We start from the raw sequence: 17,904 nt of genomic DNA, 5'->3' as shown, positions 1-17,904 counted from the left end.
ACCACAAGGCCAAGGAATTGGCTGCTGCACCGGGCATCAAACTGGTGACCTCCAGGGCTGCAAGCATGAGCTGAAGAGCCACAGCTCGAAAGGGGGAGTTGTAATTATGGATATCCGCTGTGGCTCAGCACGGGGGGGGAAGGGTCCAGATCCTCAAAGGTAATGAGACTTCTAATTTCCACTAAAATCAATGGAAGTCAGGTGTGGCGAGAGCCCGTGGGTTACAATTGCTCCATCTGGCACTGAAATGCTGCTGCTTCTAGGGTGGAGCATGGCGGCTGTTTAAGAGCACACAGTAACGTTGTGCTGGGATTGTTTCACATGATGCTGAAATGCAGCCACCTCGAGGGTGAAACGCACTCACAGTGTAAAAAAAAAAAAAAAACCCAGCACTCAGCAACACTCACAACAAGTGATGTGGGAACCTGGCTCAAGAGGCTCTGGTGGAAGGTCACTGACCCACTCATTCCCCTCCACCCCACTGGCTCCTCACCCTATGCTGGGCCACAGGATGGCCCCATGCCCACCACCGAAGCAGATGGAAAGGGACTAGAGCCCAGCATTCCCTCCAGCTGACTTTGCCCCCTGCCAACGCTCAGCAGAGGCCAATCTTCCCCCCCTGGCACCCGCACCACCGCTCCACCACAATCCTGTACTGCAGCCCCCTCTACCAGTCCAGGCGGGGCCGCTCTTGAATAGCGGCTGCCTATCACACCACGCGGGGGGGGGGGGTGTCAATACAGGGAAACAGGCACCAAGCGGCTGTGGCATTTGAGATAAATGGTGCAATTTGCCCTAGCAGCTTAGATCCACAGTTGAACCCCGGGCTGCAGAAGTGAAAGGCTCATTCACCCCCCCTCGCCCCACATCGCTCCCCTGGGCCCTTCTTAGACAGGGGATAAGGGAGCAGTAATAATTGATTGGCGTTTAAATCCACCTGTTGAATGGAAAGGCACCCACTGTCACCCCCTAAAACCAGCGAATAGCACCACCTAGTGGCAGCAAGGGCATCTCGCAATTAGATGCTTCTCTTCCCATTCACCCTCCCTTAGCAGTTGATGGGGCTGACACAAAGGACGGATGTTCAGAGCCCTTTGTGCATCGGCAGCACACTGCCCCTGGAGCTGAAATGCAGCCAGTTCTGGGGTGCAGCAAAGTTCGCAGCCATTTGGGATGTGCATGGCACACACACATGAATCTGAACGGCAGGTGGGGAAATGAGCCTCCAGGCCACTCCGTGTCACACCATCCCACCTCGCGGGCAGCCTCAGCAGAGGGAGACAGAGGCTTGATTGTGGAGCCTGCACTGGGGGAGACTGCACCAACTCAATGCTTTGCATAAAGCCCCAGCTGCTGGCGACCTGTGATTTACAGCAGAATGGCAGTTTTCCTTTAACCAAATAAAAACATACATTTCCAGCTCTCCTGGCTGAGGAGTAAAGCTTGGAGACATGACTGGAGTATGAGCTAAAGGCTCAGAGACCAGTAGGCAAAAGACAGAGCATCCCAATAATCTTATTTTGTAAATGGATCTCACAATATTTTTGAGGCCAGCCACCTGATTTGTAAACGCTTGGGATCAATCCTATGAACTCCCCCTCTCACTCCTAGCCGGGGTCCCTCCAGGACAGCATGCTTTGCTCCTGGGGGGCGGGGGTTTCTTGCAAGGTGTTGTCCGTATGCCAGGCCCCACAGAGTTTGCGATCTGGCATCCTTCACCCCCACTACGTTCCATTTTAAATAGGAACCTCAACTCCTCCTCCCCCAGATCATTTATGCTGGGGAGTCCATGCCACTGACCCCTAGAGGACAACAGCCTACTACCTCTGCCACTTAGAGTTATCCACTGGAGTAGGCGAGGCTCATGCTTTTAATGTGGAAGGTCCCAGGGTTCTGAGCCCGCTGATGAGCCTGGTGGTGTGTGCTGAAGTCCCACACCCCATGACAGAGAGAGGGCGGCAATAGGGAAAGATGTTAGATATTTTATTTAAACTTTTTTTTTTAAACACACACACATTCAACAAAAACCAAGACACAGTCGAGAGCAGATGTTAAAAGGCTCCATCATATTTACACAGCTTGGGGGGGGGCGCCAGGTTCAGAGCTGCACACAATCCAACCACAGCAGACAAAGGAGGGGGAATAAGCCACCACCAATTACCCCCCTTCCTGCTCATCACTGGTTGTGGCCCCAGCAGACAGGCAAATGACCATGCAGACTCAACAGCTCAAACTCCCTTCTCAGCCCAGGACCCTCTGGGACAGCGCACTGAGGAAGTTTGCCCTGAAGTTCCCCATTCTTGGCTCAACCAGGACTCAGTTTCCAAGACTGGATCCAGACAAGGGCATGCAGGGGTTAGCACTGCTTAAACTAACCAGCAGCCCCGGCTTGCCCTTTTCTACACATAGAACTGAGCACAGCTGCGGCTACACCAAAGGCCGAGTGGGGCTAATCTCCGGGTGGGCGAGACCGCACGGGGCAATTTTAGTAGGATCAGTGCTGAAGAGAGCAAAGCTTTGGCTGCGGCAATGAAATGACACCACTTTAAGATTCCAAGCCGGCAGCTACACAGTTTAAAGCAGGGGCGGGGGCGGAAAGAGCATCAAGTTCTTCCTTTATCTCGAGTCCAAGGCTCTGCTCGGACAGCAAAGAATAGAGCCGGTTCTCCACTCCTGGCAGGAAACAGCCCCGCCTCTCGGGGGTGCCCTTGGCTCTCGGCATGTGACGGAGACATAGAGCTGGGTGAAGCCAATGGGAGTCGATGCTCAGACCCTCTGGAAATCCTGCTCTAGCCGGGGACCAAAACAGTCAGACATGGGTGCCCAAAACGGAGGCACCGCAAACCACGAGTCACTCGCCACGTCAGTGGTCAGCCTGCGCCTTCTCTTTGGGAAGCGACAAAAGGCCATGGATTCCGATCCCCTTGATACTGGAGTAAATCCGGAGTTAACGCCGCCAGAACTCAAATCTAACCTGACTCTGGAAGGACCAGAAAACTGTCAGCCAACCTGGGCTGGGCTCTTCGTGTTTCTCATGAGATCAGTGGGGCTCAGCCCCAGGGCTTTCAGCAGAGTCACTCTGGATTAAGACGGGTGTAACCGCACTCTGCTTCCAGCCCACCTCACCGCAGACAGAAGAGCTTGGTGATCCACAATAGACTCTCCCCAGTGTCCCAATCAGACCTGTCTAGCAAGCCTGCCTAGCAGCCACACCTGCAGGGTTGGGCCGTCAGGGCCCTTTGAGTCTTGTGTGAATGCACACACACACACTAGGCCATTAGGGATCTTTAAAGAGGTCTTTTTTTTTTTTTTTTTTTTTAAAAAGGAGAGGCAGGGCCAAAGGGAAGATCCCCACAATATGTCTACTCCCATTAGAGTAGGCCCTATATAAACATACATCCAATAGCGTGCGGGAAGGGAGGGGCATGATACCAGAGGAAATGATGATCTCAAATAGATAACACCCATCTCCCCAAGGAAACCGTGGTGGCCTAGTTATGTTTATATAGGAGTTACATTAAGTACAACAGTCCATGGGTTGCGGGAGGGAACAAGAGACAGTGAAACGACAGGATCTTATATAACACATGCTCCGACACCCCGCCCCCCTCACAGGGAAGCAGCCCCGGTGAGGGACGACAGCAGGGGTCTGCCTGCCTCTGGTGCCTCCCGTCAGCATCATATGTTCTGGCAGCAGGGAGCCTGTTTCCCCTCCTGGTGAGTGGGCAGGACTTTGACAGGGTCAATGGCCGTGCTGGACCCAAACTCCGGCTCCTGCTGCCCGGTCATCTGCCTCTGCGACACGATGCGGTAGATTTCTGCAGGCGGGAGAAAGAGCAACCCCAGGCGGTGAGGGGGAGTTCATGTTCATCCCTTCCCACCCTCCCCCCACAACATGGGCCACGGTTCCCACCCCACGGGAGCCAGGCGGCTGTGGGCCCCGTACCTGCCAGAATGCTGTGGAAGGCCGTCTCCACGTTGGTGGAGTCCAGGGCAGACGTCTCGATGAAGGACAGGCCATTCTTCTCTGCAAGGACAGGAAGTGGAGGGTTCAGACGGATGGACACACCTAGCAGAACTCCCAGGCCACTGGCAGTTCCCTTTACTTGGCCCGACAGAGCCCCCTTTAATCCAGCCCAGGTCCAGATCCCTTCAGGCCCACTCCCATGGCCCTTGCCTCAGCTCCCTCCCCAAACCCCGCACTGCAGTAACCAGCTGCTGGTGTGACAAGCCACCCTGCTGGGGATCAAACCGGGGACTTCCCAAGCCAACAGCAGCATGAGCCAAAACGTCCTAGCAGAGGGTATAACCATTCATCTCCTCCACGGGGCATAAGGGAGGGGAACCTGTGACACCCACTCACCGGGGGGTACCCTGCAATGTGCCCCTCTGCTCGATCCCCCTCTCAACAGACCCCATCCACCCACAGCTGACTCCTTTAACTGGCCTCTCTTAGAGGAACTGGTGCAATGCACAGCCCAGCAGACCCCATTGCTCATTGGCCAGGTCGGGCTGGAGATGGGACCATCCCGCTGGCTCCCCAGCTGGGGTATTCCCTCCACTCCCCCGGCCTCCAGTTCAGGCCAAGAGGTGAATCTAGCTCTGCCTCTGCCCTGGAGCCTGCCCCCCCCCCCAACTGTGGCTGTCCAGAGCCCCCCCCTCCGAGTGCCCAGTCACTGGAAGGCAGTGCCCTCTGGACGCTCCCTCCATCCATGTCCGCGATGCTGGGCACATCCTTGGGTGAATGAGGTGCCCGCTGCTGATTTACATGGACGGGGGGCGGGGGCGCTGAGCAATCCGCATCCCTCCCCCCATGCCCTTCTCCCGACGTCCTCTGCTAATTCACCTCCATCTGCATTAGAGCAGCCCTGCCCCCTCGTCTGGGCTGTCAGCCCCCTCCAGACAACTGCTCCCCGACCCCCACTCATGCTGAGGAGCAGGGCTGGCCAGGCAGGCCCAGAGGCTGGGGTTTGGGAAAGTCTCTAGGGTGAAATATGGCATGAAAAGCCACAACCCAGACAGGCTGTGCTTCCCACCACGACCCGGGGCCCTCTCAGTGCTGCAGGGCAACAATGGGGATGGAACTGGGGCCCCCCACACCCAGGCGAGCTGAGGGAGAATCTCCATCACTGGCGAGGACCTATGACTCATGGTTATGCAGCACCAAGGCCACCCAGAAGAGGGCGGTGCCCTGGCTCACTCATGCGCCCCCCCGCCCCCCCCCCCCCTTCAGCAATATTGAAAAGCAACACAAACCTTGCCAGGATTCCCATGCACACCAGCCAGCTGCTACCCCCCCGAGTATCACCCCCATCATTTAAACCCTGCCCCACTAAACCCCAGCCCTGTCCCTTCCCGGGATGCCAGCCCTGTCTCCCTGCTCTGCATTCGATCCAGTGGGTAAAGCAAAGAGAAACAGAAGGGAATTCCAGCTCTGTTCTCTCTGCAGCCCTGGGGCAGCTCCCGGAGCGGGGTAGCCGTGCCCGTACCTGCAAAGCTCTTGGCCTCGTCGGTGGGCACAGCCCGGAGGTGCCGCAGGTCGCTCTTGTTGCCCACCAGCATGATCACGATGTTGGCGTCGGCGTGGTCCTGCAGCTCCTTCAGCCAGCGCTCAGCGTTCTCGTAGGTCAGGTACTTGGCGATGTCGTAGACCAGGAGGGCACCCACCGCACCCCGGTAATACCTGGGTGGGAGAAAGAGTGGCGGAGTTGTCACGGGCGAGGCAGGAGGCACAGGGGGCCGGAGTGGAGCAGGTCAAGCTGGATCCAGCCCAGACAGGGGCTCATTCCAGCGTCACAGGGGGAGCTGCCGTGCTGGGAGAATAGTGGTAGCCTGGGAGTCAGGAGTCCTGGGTTCTAGTCCCAGCTCTGGGGAGGGTAGTAGTGTCTAGTGGGTAGAGATGGGGGGGACTGGGGACTCCTGGGTTCAATTACCAGCTGTGCCCAAGGTGACATACCAAGCTGTGCCTCAGTGCACAATTAGCCTGTGTAACTCACTGCCACAAGATATCACTGAGGCCTTGTACCAGGCTGCTTTGCCCCTTTAAAGGCCAGCCAGCCCAGTTCAGTTATCACACACAGCTACCAGGGAAGGGAGGACGGGATTAGAAAATGCCAGCAAGTGGCTCAGTTGTGGAGGGAACGGCAGAGGAGACAGGAAGCAGCTGTATTGAAAGGAAGGGAGTGTCTTTTCAGCACAGAGAGTTAAGGGGGGCTGGGAGCTGTGGCCCAAGCAGCAGCAGGTGCTGGCTGTTGTCTGAGACGGCAACCTGGACTATCTGAACCTTCGCTCCGATTCAGCCTGTCAATTTCTATGTTACTGTGTGTGTTAGACAGCGGTCGTGTTCCACCCCAGAAGTGGCTGCACTCTGAAGGGATGCACTGCCTGTGCAACCCAGGCTCTAGGGCAAAATGCTACTACTCACGCTGAAGTGATGGCGCGGTAACGCTCCTGACCCGCTGTGTCCCAGATCTGAGCCTTCACGGTCTTCTTGTCCACCTGGATGCTCCGGGTAGCGAACTCCACCCCGATGGTGCTCTTGCTCTCCAGGTTGAACTCATTGCGGGTGAAGCGCGAGAGGAGGTTGCTCTTCCCTACGCCGGAGTCCCCGATCAGCACCACTGAGAGGCACAAAGTGCAAGGTTAACAATTGGCCTAGGGCACAAGGGTGCTTGCAATCTTCAACTCTCACCTGAGATCGGCTGATGCAGAGAGAGTATTGTCCCCATTCTGCAGCTGGGAAAACCGAGGCACGGAGCAGCAATTTGGAGCACACTCTCAGGGCCTAGTCTACCCTGGCATTGGCCCTGAGCAGCTACACCAATGCAAACCCTTCCTGTAGGTTTTGCACCAGTGCAAAAAGTAGCAGGCAGCAGCTTTGCCTGTCTACACTAGGGGCTCTGGCCACGTGGCTATCCTGCCGGATTAGCACCAAGCGCTCTCCGTCCCTGGCCCAGCAGCGCCAGCTCAGGCGAAAAGATTGAGAAACACTGGACTAGATGACCCCTTGTGGTACCTTCTAACCCTCTGGTTCTATGATTCTATGAAATGTGATCCCAGAGCAGGGGTGGGGGAGAAGCAGCCCCTGTTCTCGGATATTGGAACCAAACAACTTATGGCCATTTAAATAACACCACAGATACTCAACAGGCTTTAAACAGGTCTTAGGAAAATTCCTGCCCCAGAGCTGGAGAGATTGCAAAGGTTTCAATCTTCTGCCTCCTCCTCCCCCCCAATAAGACACCCAAAGCAAGAAGTTAGCACCTGATGCAAATTTTGAGCCAGGGTTTGGGGTGGATGGAATCTGACGGCACACTATAAGCAACAAGAGGAAGGAGGGTCTTGTGGCTAAGGCGCTGGGCTGGGATTTGGGAGATGTGGGTTCCATTCCCACTTTTGCCACGGATTCCCTGTGTGACCTTGGGTGAGTCACCTGGTCTCCCTGGGTCAGGTTCTGATTTATACCACAGAGCAGCGTGAAGGGACCTTACAGCAACTGGCCGTGTACAGTTACTTGCATGGTCACTTCACCCGGATGTGTAACTCCAACATTCTGACCTGGAGCAGCTACCATCCAGTCAGTGGCCTGCATGGAATGAGTTTGCTGGGCCTCAGTTCTTTCCAGACATGCATCAGAAACTGCTCTATCAATGGCATACACAGCCCCTGCCCTGAAGAGCTTACAGTCTAAACAGACAAGACAGATGGGGAAACTGAAGCACACAATAGAACAAGGACTTCCCCGAGGTCAGAGCCTGGACTAGAACCCAGGTCCCCTGAGTCCTAGATGTGTTCTAGCCACTAGGCCACACTGCCTCTTGAGGACAAAGGCCTCTCTTGCCACAGAGAATAGTGGCCTACTGCTGCTGCCAGCTAATGGATTTGCTCCTTTATTTCAATTAGCAGAGAGGCCTGCACGCTTGGTGCTGAATGCCCAGAGGGTGGGTTACAAAAAGCATTTCCTACCAGTCCCAGCTTAGCCCTGTTCCTGGAGAACCCATGCATTAAAGTGCCTCAGTTAAACGAACAGTGGCGCCAGGGGTTTTCTCTCTGTGGTTTCCGTATCAAGTTTGTTCAGTTTATGACTCAGCAGAGAATGATTTTTCCAACCACCGGCTCTGCAAACCCAGTTTGGGAGCAGAGTCACAAAACTGCTCTGTCTCCCCCACAAACCAATGCTCCAAGGCAAAGCGGTGTGTGTGTGTTCGTGTTCATGTGTGTTCATTCAATTAAACCCAAAGGGGGTGAATTCCAAACCGAACAAAGGAAAATACTTTTCTCCACACACACCTACAAGAGTTCTGAGCAGGGTTAAACAAGGATTCGACATTTGTACAGAGGGTTAGACAGGAAGATCCAGAGTTAGAAGATTGAAAGCTTTGGAAAGGACAGATATCTGAGAACTATGAACCAAGTTCTAGCTAAGGGATGGTGGTGGGGGATATCATCAGAAGCAGATTACAGTCATGGCAAAAACTCTTGCACTTCTCTCTGGCACTGGACACAGGACAGTCTCTAAAATGGTTATCTGGCTCCCGTTCTCTGAGCACCTCACAATCTCCAACATATTTCTCCTTACAACCCCCTTGTGAGGCAGGGAAGTGCTATTATCCCCATTGCATTGTATAGATGGGGAAACTGAGGGGCAGAGTGAGAACAAGTGACGTGCCCAGGGTCACACAACTGTGGCAAAGTAGGGAATTGAATGCTGGTCTCCCAAGTCCCAGGCTAACGCCGTAACCACGGGGCCATTCTTCCTCACTGGTCTAATCCACTCTAAATTACTATGTTCCCAAGAAAACCCATTTCGGGCTCCCTTTTATCCCCAGAAGTGCCAAGGTAGGTGACTGCTTGTTTGCCGAGTCAGAAGACCAGACTCCAAGCCTCAGGGAACAGCGAGAAAGTTTCATAAAAATTACTTTTTCTGATTAAAGTCTCTTTTTAAATAAGCCCCAGATAACCAAGTAACACAGGGCCGGGGCGTGGGGAATCGCTTGACTGCAAGTGAACGGCAGCAATCTATGAAACCTACTGTCGTGTGAAATGAGTTGCTGTTATTAGCAAGGTCATTTGGAAGGCACAGAAGCATCATGAATGATTGCAATATTTTTTTAAAGGTAGGACGTAACTGGGAGAGGCTGGACTTTGGAAATCCAGAATCAGAAGTCTCCTGGTGTTAGATGGAGGCCAGGGAGGTGGCTGGTTTCTTGGCATCTCAGGAGTGGGAATTGTACCTGGTGTGACAGCATCAGGCAGCAAAAATACAGACACAGGGGCCTGATTCTTATTCATGTTAAGGCCCCTTTGCACAGCTCTGGCCTTGCTCACTCAACCTGGGGGCCATTCACATCACTGGCAGCATAAAGGGACTTTAAAGTAAGAATCAGACCTCTAGATATCACCACCTAGCTCTCATCCAGCATGCAACGGAGGGCAGTATCACTATCCCCATTATACAGATGGGGAAACTGAGGCACAGCAGGGGTTTGACCTGCCTGTGGTCAACCAGGAGGTCAGTGGTAGAATTGGGAATATAACCCATGGTCTTCTGAATCCCAATCCAACGCTTTATCTACTAGGTCAGGCTGGCTCCCATAAGTAGAAGGAGTCATCTGAATATTTCACACTGCCTACATGGCCTAATGTACAGACCACTGAACTGGAATTCAGAAGACTTCTCTTTCTGTTCTCAGCTCTGCCACCAGCTTGCTGGGTGACCTGGGCAAGTCCCTTCCTCCTGTGGCTTGGGACAGAGCTGGCCAGAAAACAGATTTTCCATCCCGCAAAAAATTTCAAGACTTCGGGGGGGTGAGGGGGGAGGAGGAGTCCTTCCTGATTGAGAAGAAAGAAAGTATCAGAAATGTTTTTGGGCAAAACAAATTTCATTGCTCTTGTGACCCTTCATACTAAAAACGTACATTTCAAAATGAACAGTGCTTTTGAAATGACAAATCAAAACTTGCCACGCTGCTAGCGTGACATTTAGACATTTTCAACATGCCTTTTTAAACACAAGTGTCCAGGTTGATCGGATTTTGCCAAAACCTTCTGGTTTTGTTGAAACTGCATTTTCCAAGGGAAAACTGTTTCCAGGAAAGTTTTCCAAGGAGCTGTATCCAGGAAGTGACGAAGCCCGCACGCACACTTCAGAAGAGTGCAGTCACTCCAGAAATGAAGACACTACAGGAATAAACCGGAGTCAGTGAGCTCTAGCAGGCCGCTCTGGGATTTGCCAATCAGCTTGCGTCCACAGGAACGTACCACTTCCCCTTGCTTAACCGCGGGGCTTCCTCCAGTTGCTGGTACTGCTAGGGTAACAGGTGATTCTGCCAAAGGAAGTAATGCTCACGCCTTTCCTCTCTGCCTACTTGAAAGGCCTGAACAGATGGCTCTCTCCCCATGCTACAGGTGGGTCAAGTTGAGGAAAGGAGAGATGACGTGACCGACCTGGGACAGCAGACCCCACTATACATATCCCCGTAAGAGAGACCCTGCCTCTGAGAGCTTACAGTTTAAATAGACAAGGCAAAGTGTGTGTGGGGAAACTGAGGCACAGACGGGGGACATGACTTGCCCAGCATCACCCAGCTGGTCAGTGGCAGAGCCAGGAATCTAATTCTCTCCTCCAGCCTCTCAGGCTATGTCTACACATAGGGCAGCATGCAGAGCACAGGCATGTAGCTACACACCGCAGGGAAAGGCTCTGGCAGGACACTGCGCTGCTAACAATGGCCGTGTCGATGTAGGAGGCACTGCCTGGGTGTGTACAGAGCTCGGGGTTCGAGTGTATACGGCACTCTAGGGTACTCACCCAAGACATCTACATGGCTATTTATCCCCTTGCCAGCTGGGCCTGCAGCGTCCGTACTCGACACGCCAGTATAAGCGTAGACATGCCCTCAGACGCATAGGACTTGGGATCGAGTTGGTCTTCCCATGAATTAGATATTCAGTGTCTTCTGCCAAGATGAATGGCAATGTAGGGTGCTTCCGTGGTTCCCATCACCGGAGCAACTGAGCAAGGGTGCCCCCAGAAATATTTCACGTGGCCCAGGGCTCCCCGCCCCCTTCTCCCAGCCAGCCTCCCCGTGCTTGTAGCCACTCTTGAGGTTGACGTGACGTGTATACGGCTGTAGACGCCATTGCAGGGGAGCACCTGGCACCTGAGCATCCCCTGGGAAGGAGGGAAATCGTTGCCTCCCCCACTGTACAGATCAGAGAGGTTGATTGAGAGATCTCTGGACACCTGAGAGGAGGGTGAGTCTCCTACCACGCATAGCAGCTGCCCTCCAATACAGCGACAACCTCCCACAAGGCAGCACACCTGAAGGATACTGGGATGCCTACCCACAATGCAACATGTTTTGGCCAAGCCGAGCGGCACAAGCATCCCAGTGTGAACCCCCAAAATAGCTGTGCCGATGGCCAACAAAACTATTCTCCAGTGCAACTGTCTAGTGCAGACCCAGCCTGTGCAACTTGACACACATGGAGTCCACGACACAGCAGGGAGTTGACCCTGTGTCTTCTCAGTGTTCGGCTAGGGTCTTAACCACAAGGCCATCCTTCCTGTCCTCATAAGCCTCTTTTAGCTGCCTCTATAACCATCACTTCCCCCAAATCATACCCATTTTGCTAGCTGTTTTCTTGAGTCCGCTCTGGCCCAAGGAGAGGTGGAACAGCATCTTGCCTGTGCCTTTCAGATGGTTGTCCAGGTTTCGCACATCCCCTAAGCACCGAACGGCTCCGAACGCCCCACTCTGGTTTTGTTTGCCGTATAAGAAGTGCTCGGATCTAACTCTTATTTGCCTCTAACCCACGGGGGAGTACTGGGGATTGATGCTGCCATAATTTGTCACTGCCTAACTTCCTACCTGGTGACGGGAAAATGCATCACCGCGGTAAAACCTCAGAAGATTGGGTGGGGAAAAGGAGAAAGCTCCAGGTCTGAATTCTTACTTATGGTCTGGTCTGGGCTGCACCAGGCTTTTTACCAGCATAGCTCTGTTGGTCGGAGGTCTGTAGGAGTGATCCTTGACAGACATAGCTGTGCTGGCAGGTGTGTGTGTGTGTGTGTAAGAAGTGCAGCTGGAATAAGCTGTGCTGGTATAAATTGCATCCATCTATGAGGACTTTGCCAGTATGGAGTGTATCTAAGAACTCAAGTCACTGGCTTTGTACCTTTGGATACATTGTGAAAAACAATTACTCTTACTCTGCACTTCTCTAGCCACCTTTCATGCAGAAAGCGTCTTACAAATGCATGAGACACAATTCCCCTGGGGAGTAGGGCCTGTTTCCCGGGTGGGGAAACCGAGGCACTAATGCCACTTTCCCAAGGTCACGCAGCCTGTCAGTGGCAGAGCTGGGAAGAGAATCCAGGAGGCCTGTGGTCTCTCTGCTCAAGGTCCCCATGCCGCTTACTTGCGGTAGCAAAGGAGACAGGCGAGAAGGCAGGATATAGGGGAAGAGTGAAGAGACTGAAAGTGGCGCATGAGTGTGATTTATCAGAATATGGCTGCAAGGAAAGAGTGCTGGGGCACATTAGCTCATTGTCCTCAGAGGTGAGGTGTGAGCAGTGGGCTGGGAGCCAGGAACTCAGAGCTGTAATCCCAGCACTGATACCCCCATGGTTGCAGGATACTGGCCTCTGTGCCTCTGTTTCTCCATTGGTGAACCACGGACGATGATTCTGACCCCCAATTACAGCATGGGTTTAACTTATATTTGCAAAGTCGACTGAAATCAGAAAGGCCCATGTCAGTACTGCGAGTTAGTATGTTGCAAATGCGGTTATTAATATGACAAGCTTGGGAGTCCAGAAGGTAATGGAAAATAGCTTATAAGGTCACCTAGGAACTATGGTAAGCCCCAAGCTGTTCACGTGGCCATTTAGAATGTCACAGCAACTGTGGGAATAGACTCAGACCCCCTGGCACCTAAATCAAGGCCCTACCTTCTGACTTAAAGGAGAATCACCACTAGGTGTTAGCAGTATAGGGTCCATGACTTACAGCATTGTAGTTCTGATTCCATCCAACACGCAGAGCACATGAAGAAGTGAAAGCACTGCAAAGCAGGCTATACATGAAAAAGGTATGTGGTCTAGGGAAGGCTTCCTAGCCTTGAAAATAAGTGGTTATAGGTTCAAGTCCCACTTGATTATTTATAGAAAGGGGTAAAAATGCTCTGACTGGTGCTTTGCAGGAGACCGGAATAGTCCCTTCTGGCCTTAACCTCTGTGCAATCAGATTTTAATAACTTCCATTCTGCAGCCACCTTGCAAACCTGCAAAGAATTCACCCTGCCTTACCCTTCACTCTGCAGTGCCTTTTGCACTGAATATCACGTGTCCTTCAAAGTCTCAGTAGCAGGGACCGTGGATATCCTTGAGACTCCATTGGAGAGAACAATGGATACAGCCTTGAGCTTACAGGAGCACCAAGGAAGAAGTGGAGACAGAAGGATTTGAAGAAAGACTGAATTCACAGCCCCTTTGCATGGCCAGAACAATATAAGAATGGCCAGACTGGATCAGACCAATGGTCCATCTAGTCCAGTACCCTGGGTCAAACAGTGGCCAGTACCAGAGCTTCAGGGGGAGTGTACAGAACAGGGCAATTTTGGAGAGATCCACCTCGTGTTCCCCTCCCAGTTTCTGGCCCTCGGAGGTTTAGAGTGGCTGGATTATGGGATTGCGTCCCTGATCCTCTTAACTAATATCTTATTAGCTTATCTAGTTCTTTTTTGAACCCAGTTATGCTTTTGGGCATCACAATGTCCCATGGCAACGAGTTCCACAGGTTAATTGTGCATTGTGTGAAAAAGGACTTCCTCTTGTTTGTATTAAACCTGCTGCCTATTAATTTCATCAGTGAAAAACTGCCATAAATTGGGGAGAATGGGCCCAATTCTGATCTCACAGGCACTGATTTTAAAACATTGCAACTCCACTGATTGCAATGGAGTTATACTCGATCACCATGGGGGTAACCGAGATCGGACTCAGGTCTGATGTTTCCTGCCTGTGGAGCAACCTGCACAGAACTTGGAGGGAGGAGCAGAAGTTGCAGGAGGAAAGAGTTTGGAGGAGGTACCTGGAAGTCAGTCTGTGTACACATGGCTAGCATGCTAGCTGCAGCATTTGCGTGAACAGCTCTCCTAAGAAACAGTTTTAGAAACCTGGAGGCCTCTCATTTTATTACCCAGTGTGTGGTACCTGAAACAGACTCACAGTGGAGATTTAGTGCCTTATTCTCGTTTATATTCAGGCCCCATTTACAATCCTCTGGCAGCATAAAGGAGCCTTCAAGAGAGCAGTGATGACAATTGTACAGTAAGGTCCCTAGAGAGGAAGGATGTCCCAATGGTTAAGGACTTGAGAGACCTGGGTTCAATTCCCTGCTCTGACTCTGCGGGTGACCTTGGGAAAGTCATTTAGCCCCTCTGTGCTTCTGTTCCCCCTGTGGCACAATGGGGATAACAGCTCTGCCCTGCCTCACAGAGATGTTGTGAGGATAAATACCTTGAAGATGGTGAGATGCTTCAGTATTACTGGGATGGGGCCAGTTACATATCTTAGCCCCTGTTGCCAGCAGGGTGTAAAGGAGAATCAGGCCATAGATCTTGTCCACACCCAGGCTTAACTAACAGTGGGGTTGTTTTAAAGTCAACCAGTGAAAACCCTGGTTTATAGCAATTTAGCTCAAGTCGATTTCTTGCCTGTGAAGCTATTACATGCTGCCGCCTCCTATTGACAAGGAACCCACCTCAGATCCCCTTTACCTTCAATGGACCGGCATCTACCGAAGTGGGGCATCCCCAACTCTTTTACTAGGGATTGGGGTGAAGATTGAGTTCCATTGGATTCGTATGTTTCGGGTACTGCAAATACCGTAGGGTTTTAAATGCCAGGGTGCATGGAAGCCATGAAATGATTCAATTAAGTGAAAATGAGCTGGGAAGGAGGCTCTCTTCATCAAAGCAGGGATTCTGTCACCCGCTATCTTATCATTTACACCAGTGTGAAATGCTACCATGCGGGAATGGCAGCATTTTGCCTCAGGGTAAAGTGACTCCATGTGAAGGTGTGGAGCAATGGAGATTCTGGTTTCATAGGAAACCACCTGAAAGGCACAAGCGGCTTGAGCCATTTATGGCCTTTCAGAGAAGTGCTTGGAAAGAGAAGTGACTCATCAGGAGCAGAGCATGATGACTTAATGCATCCTGGACTCGATTCATCAGTAGATGATATCTTGCCAGTCCAGCCTCTCCTTACCTCCTGACCCTTTCTCTGTCCTCATTCATCTGCGGCTGGCTACCACTAGATGATTGCTAAACGGACCCATGGCAGGCACGTGGAACTTCATGGCAACAATGGGGACACAACCCAGGTCCTCTAGCACAAGAGCCTGCCACCTGAGTGACAGGAAGATCCCCATCAGCTGGCAGCAGTAAATGGCCTATGACACAGAGTGGAGCAGTGCTGGTTCCATCCAGCAAAGGACAGTGGCACACATGCGATATCATGACAATGTGTTGAAAAATGTGTTGAAAATCTACGCTGACTCACAGCCCTGTGCTCCTGCCACAAGCCCTTCCCCTTCCCAATTGCAGCAGAGTTAGTGACATCACTTGGTTCAGTATTACTCACTTAAAGAAACCAGCCTCACCTCTGTGCTTTGTGCACCAGGTCAGCTCAGAACAGGCTAGTGAAACCTGCTGGGTTCTGGGAGGGGCCCACGGTGCTGGGGCAGGCAGATACCAAGGGGATGGGCGCTGCTCAGACACTGGGGCTGCGTGGTGCAGGGGGAGGTTTATGTGGGTTGAACTGGGAGGCTGCATTGAGCAGACTGGGCCAGCAAGGGGTTTCCCCCTCATCACAGCCCAGCTGGGGCATCCCCCATTTATTTTCCCTCAGCCCTTTCACACACACTATCCATGCCCCACACCCAGGCCAGTAGCCAGGGCAGGGTAGCCAGAGAGAACCACAGGGGTTGTCAGTGTCCAGCAGCCTCCATAAAGTAAGCCACCCACCCACCCTGCTAGGACGCTCTCTGGGCCAGGGCGTCTTTCCATTATATATTTGTACATGCACCTAGAACGCCCTGTTTAGGCCACTAGCGTTATCCCAACACAGACAACCACCGCCACCAACGTCCATCACTTCCCACCACTGGCCCCCTGCAATGCGCCTGGTCCTAAAGGACTCTTGCCTCAGTGAGCAGCCCTCTTCCCACCCCCCCACCCCCAGCATCCAAGCAGGTGCCATAAAGTCAAGGGGATGCCCCCCCAACACACCCAATTCTGGGTTCAGAGCAACCCATGCAGGTGGCTTTTTTCAAGTGGGATCATGGATGATAATTATTTGCATTGCAGTAGCGCTGGGAAGCCCCTGTCTTGGCCCAAGATCCCACAGCACTAGGTGCTGTACGAATACAAAACAAAATGACACTCCCTACCCCGTAGAGCTTGCAATCTAAACATGTGCCATGGAAGGGGGATGGGGAAGACAGAGTTAGACCAGCAGGATCCAAACCCCGAGGATAGCTAAGCCAGGGGGCTCTGGTTCCGGGCCATCTCCGAGAGCAGCCAAGACTGGTAATAACTCATCTCCCAGCCCAGGCTGGGCAGGTGCCTCCCAGGGATGGAAGCAGTGAAGCCTGGTTGCAAAGAAAGCCCCAGGAGGAAAAGTTACCTTTAAAGAGATAATCATACTCATCATCCTTGCCACGCATCCTGCCGCCCGCTCTCTAGGTGAGGCTTCCTCCCCGTGCACACCTGTGCTCTGGTCCCCCTGCCCCCAGACTCTAGCACGGCTGATCTCAGCACTCTGGGATTTCCTGGGCTGGGCCAGTGACCCCCCCAGGGCAGGCCTCACCAAGCCTTCCCTGCACGCCCATTGGTCTGCTGCTCTCCGCCTCTCCTGCTCTGACTGGCCGGTGGGGCTGTCCCTCGCTGGTCAGGCTGGCAAGGTACTCACCTGGCACAGGTATGCAGGGTGGGGCTTGCATGATTTTTTTTTAAAGGAGCCATGTCTCTTTTTCCCTCTCTCTCTCTTGGGTGTGATGGGAGAGGGTCAGGAGGCAGATGAATGCGGTGGACAGAGCAGGGAGGCTGGCTCTCTTCCCTAGCTGGCAGCCTCTTTGAGGGAGAATTTGTAAAGCACACCCAGTGCCTGTCATATTCCTTTAACTCTTTGTCTTGAACACGCAGTCACATGGGGGGGAGAGATGGGTTGAGGGGGCTTTTGTGTGACTATGTTAATAAAATGATCTGCACACCACTGCCTCTGCTGGATGGAATCAGAACTGCTGGTCTGTGTGTCATAGACACTTCACTGCCCATGGCTCCTGAACTAGGAGGATCTTTGTTCTAGCTGCGATGGAGCAGCAAACGCACACGTGTGTGCTCAGACGCATGCATACTCCCTCTCACTTGCACACTCATGTGCAGACACACACACAATTGGTTAGTCTCTAAGGTGCCACAAGTCCTCCTTTTCTTTTTGCGAATACAGACTAACATGGCTGTTACTCTGAAAAAAGGGTTAGAAGGGACCACAAAGGTCAAGTAGTCTAACCCTCTGCCAAACCCTCTGCAGGGTTTGTATGTTCACGTGCACACTCACACTCATGTTCACTCACTCACACACTTGTGTGATTGCATACACACTTGCTTTGCACACTTGTGCGGGTGCACTTGTACTCACTTGCACTCACACAGGTGCACACTCACATGCACACATGCATGCTCAATCATACTTGTGTGCATGCACACATCTGCATGCACACGTTTACACACATGCATTAATGCTTGTGCACACACACACACCACGTGGCTCTCACCAAAGTTTTGGGTTTGTTCCAATTAGCCCCAAAAATTCAGCACAAAGCCGGGCTGAAT

At 52.6% G+C, this 17,904-nt stretch overlaps 1 protein-coding gene across 1 annotated transcript; it reads right to left on the bottom strand.

Moving 5' to 3' along the window:
* Positions 1-1,979: 1,979 nt before the first annotated feature.
* On the bottom strand, positions 1,980-16,846 carry LOC125626052 (ras-related protein Rab-11A-like). Its single transcript, XM_048828735.2, has 5 exons — positions 16,697-16,846; positions 6,425-6,620; positions 5,490-5,683; positions 3,947-4,027; positions 1,980-3,818 (listed from the first exon to the last, which is right to left on the bottom strand). The coding sequence occupies exons 1-5, from the start codon at positions 16,734-16,736 to the stop codon at positions 3,679-3,681; spliced, it is 651 nt and encodes a 216-aa protein (XP_048684692.1). The 5' UTR covers positions 16,737-16,846; the 3' UTR covers positions 1,980-3,678.
* Positions 16,847-17,904: the final 1,058 nt, after the last annotated feature.

Source organism: Caretta caretta, chromosome 24 (assembly GCF_965140235.1).
Source record: "Caretta caretta isolate rCarCar2 chromosome 24, rCarCar1.hap1, whole genome shotgun sequence".
NCBI lineage: Eukaryota > Metazoa > Chordata > Testudines > Cheloniidae > Caretta > Caretta caretta.
This window is presented reverse-complemented; position numbering and strand designations above follow the sequence as displayed.

Coding starts and splice junctions, on each gene's coding strand:
- LOC125626052 (XM_048828735.2), bottom strand. CDS start 16,736: ATGCGTGGCAAGGATGATGAGTATGATTATCTCTTTAAAG. Junction 4,028..5,489: donor CGAGGCCAAGAGCTTTGCAG/GTACGGGCACGG, acceptor CTGTCCTTGCAG/AGAAGAATGGCCTGTCCTTC. Junction 3,819..3,946: donor CTTCCACAGCATTCTGGCAG/GTACGGGGCCCA, acceptor TCCCGCCTGCAG/AAATCTACCGCATCGTGTCG.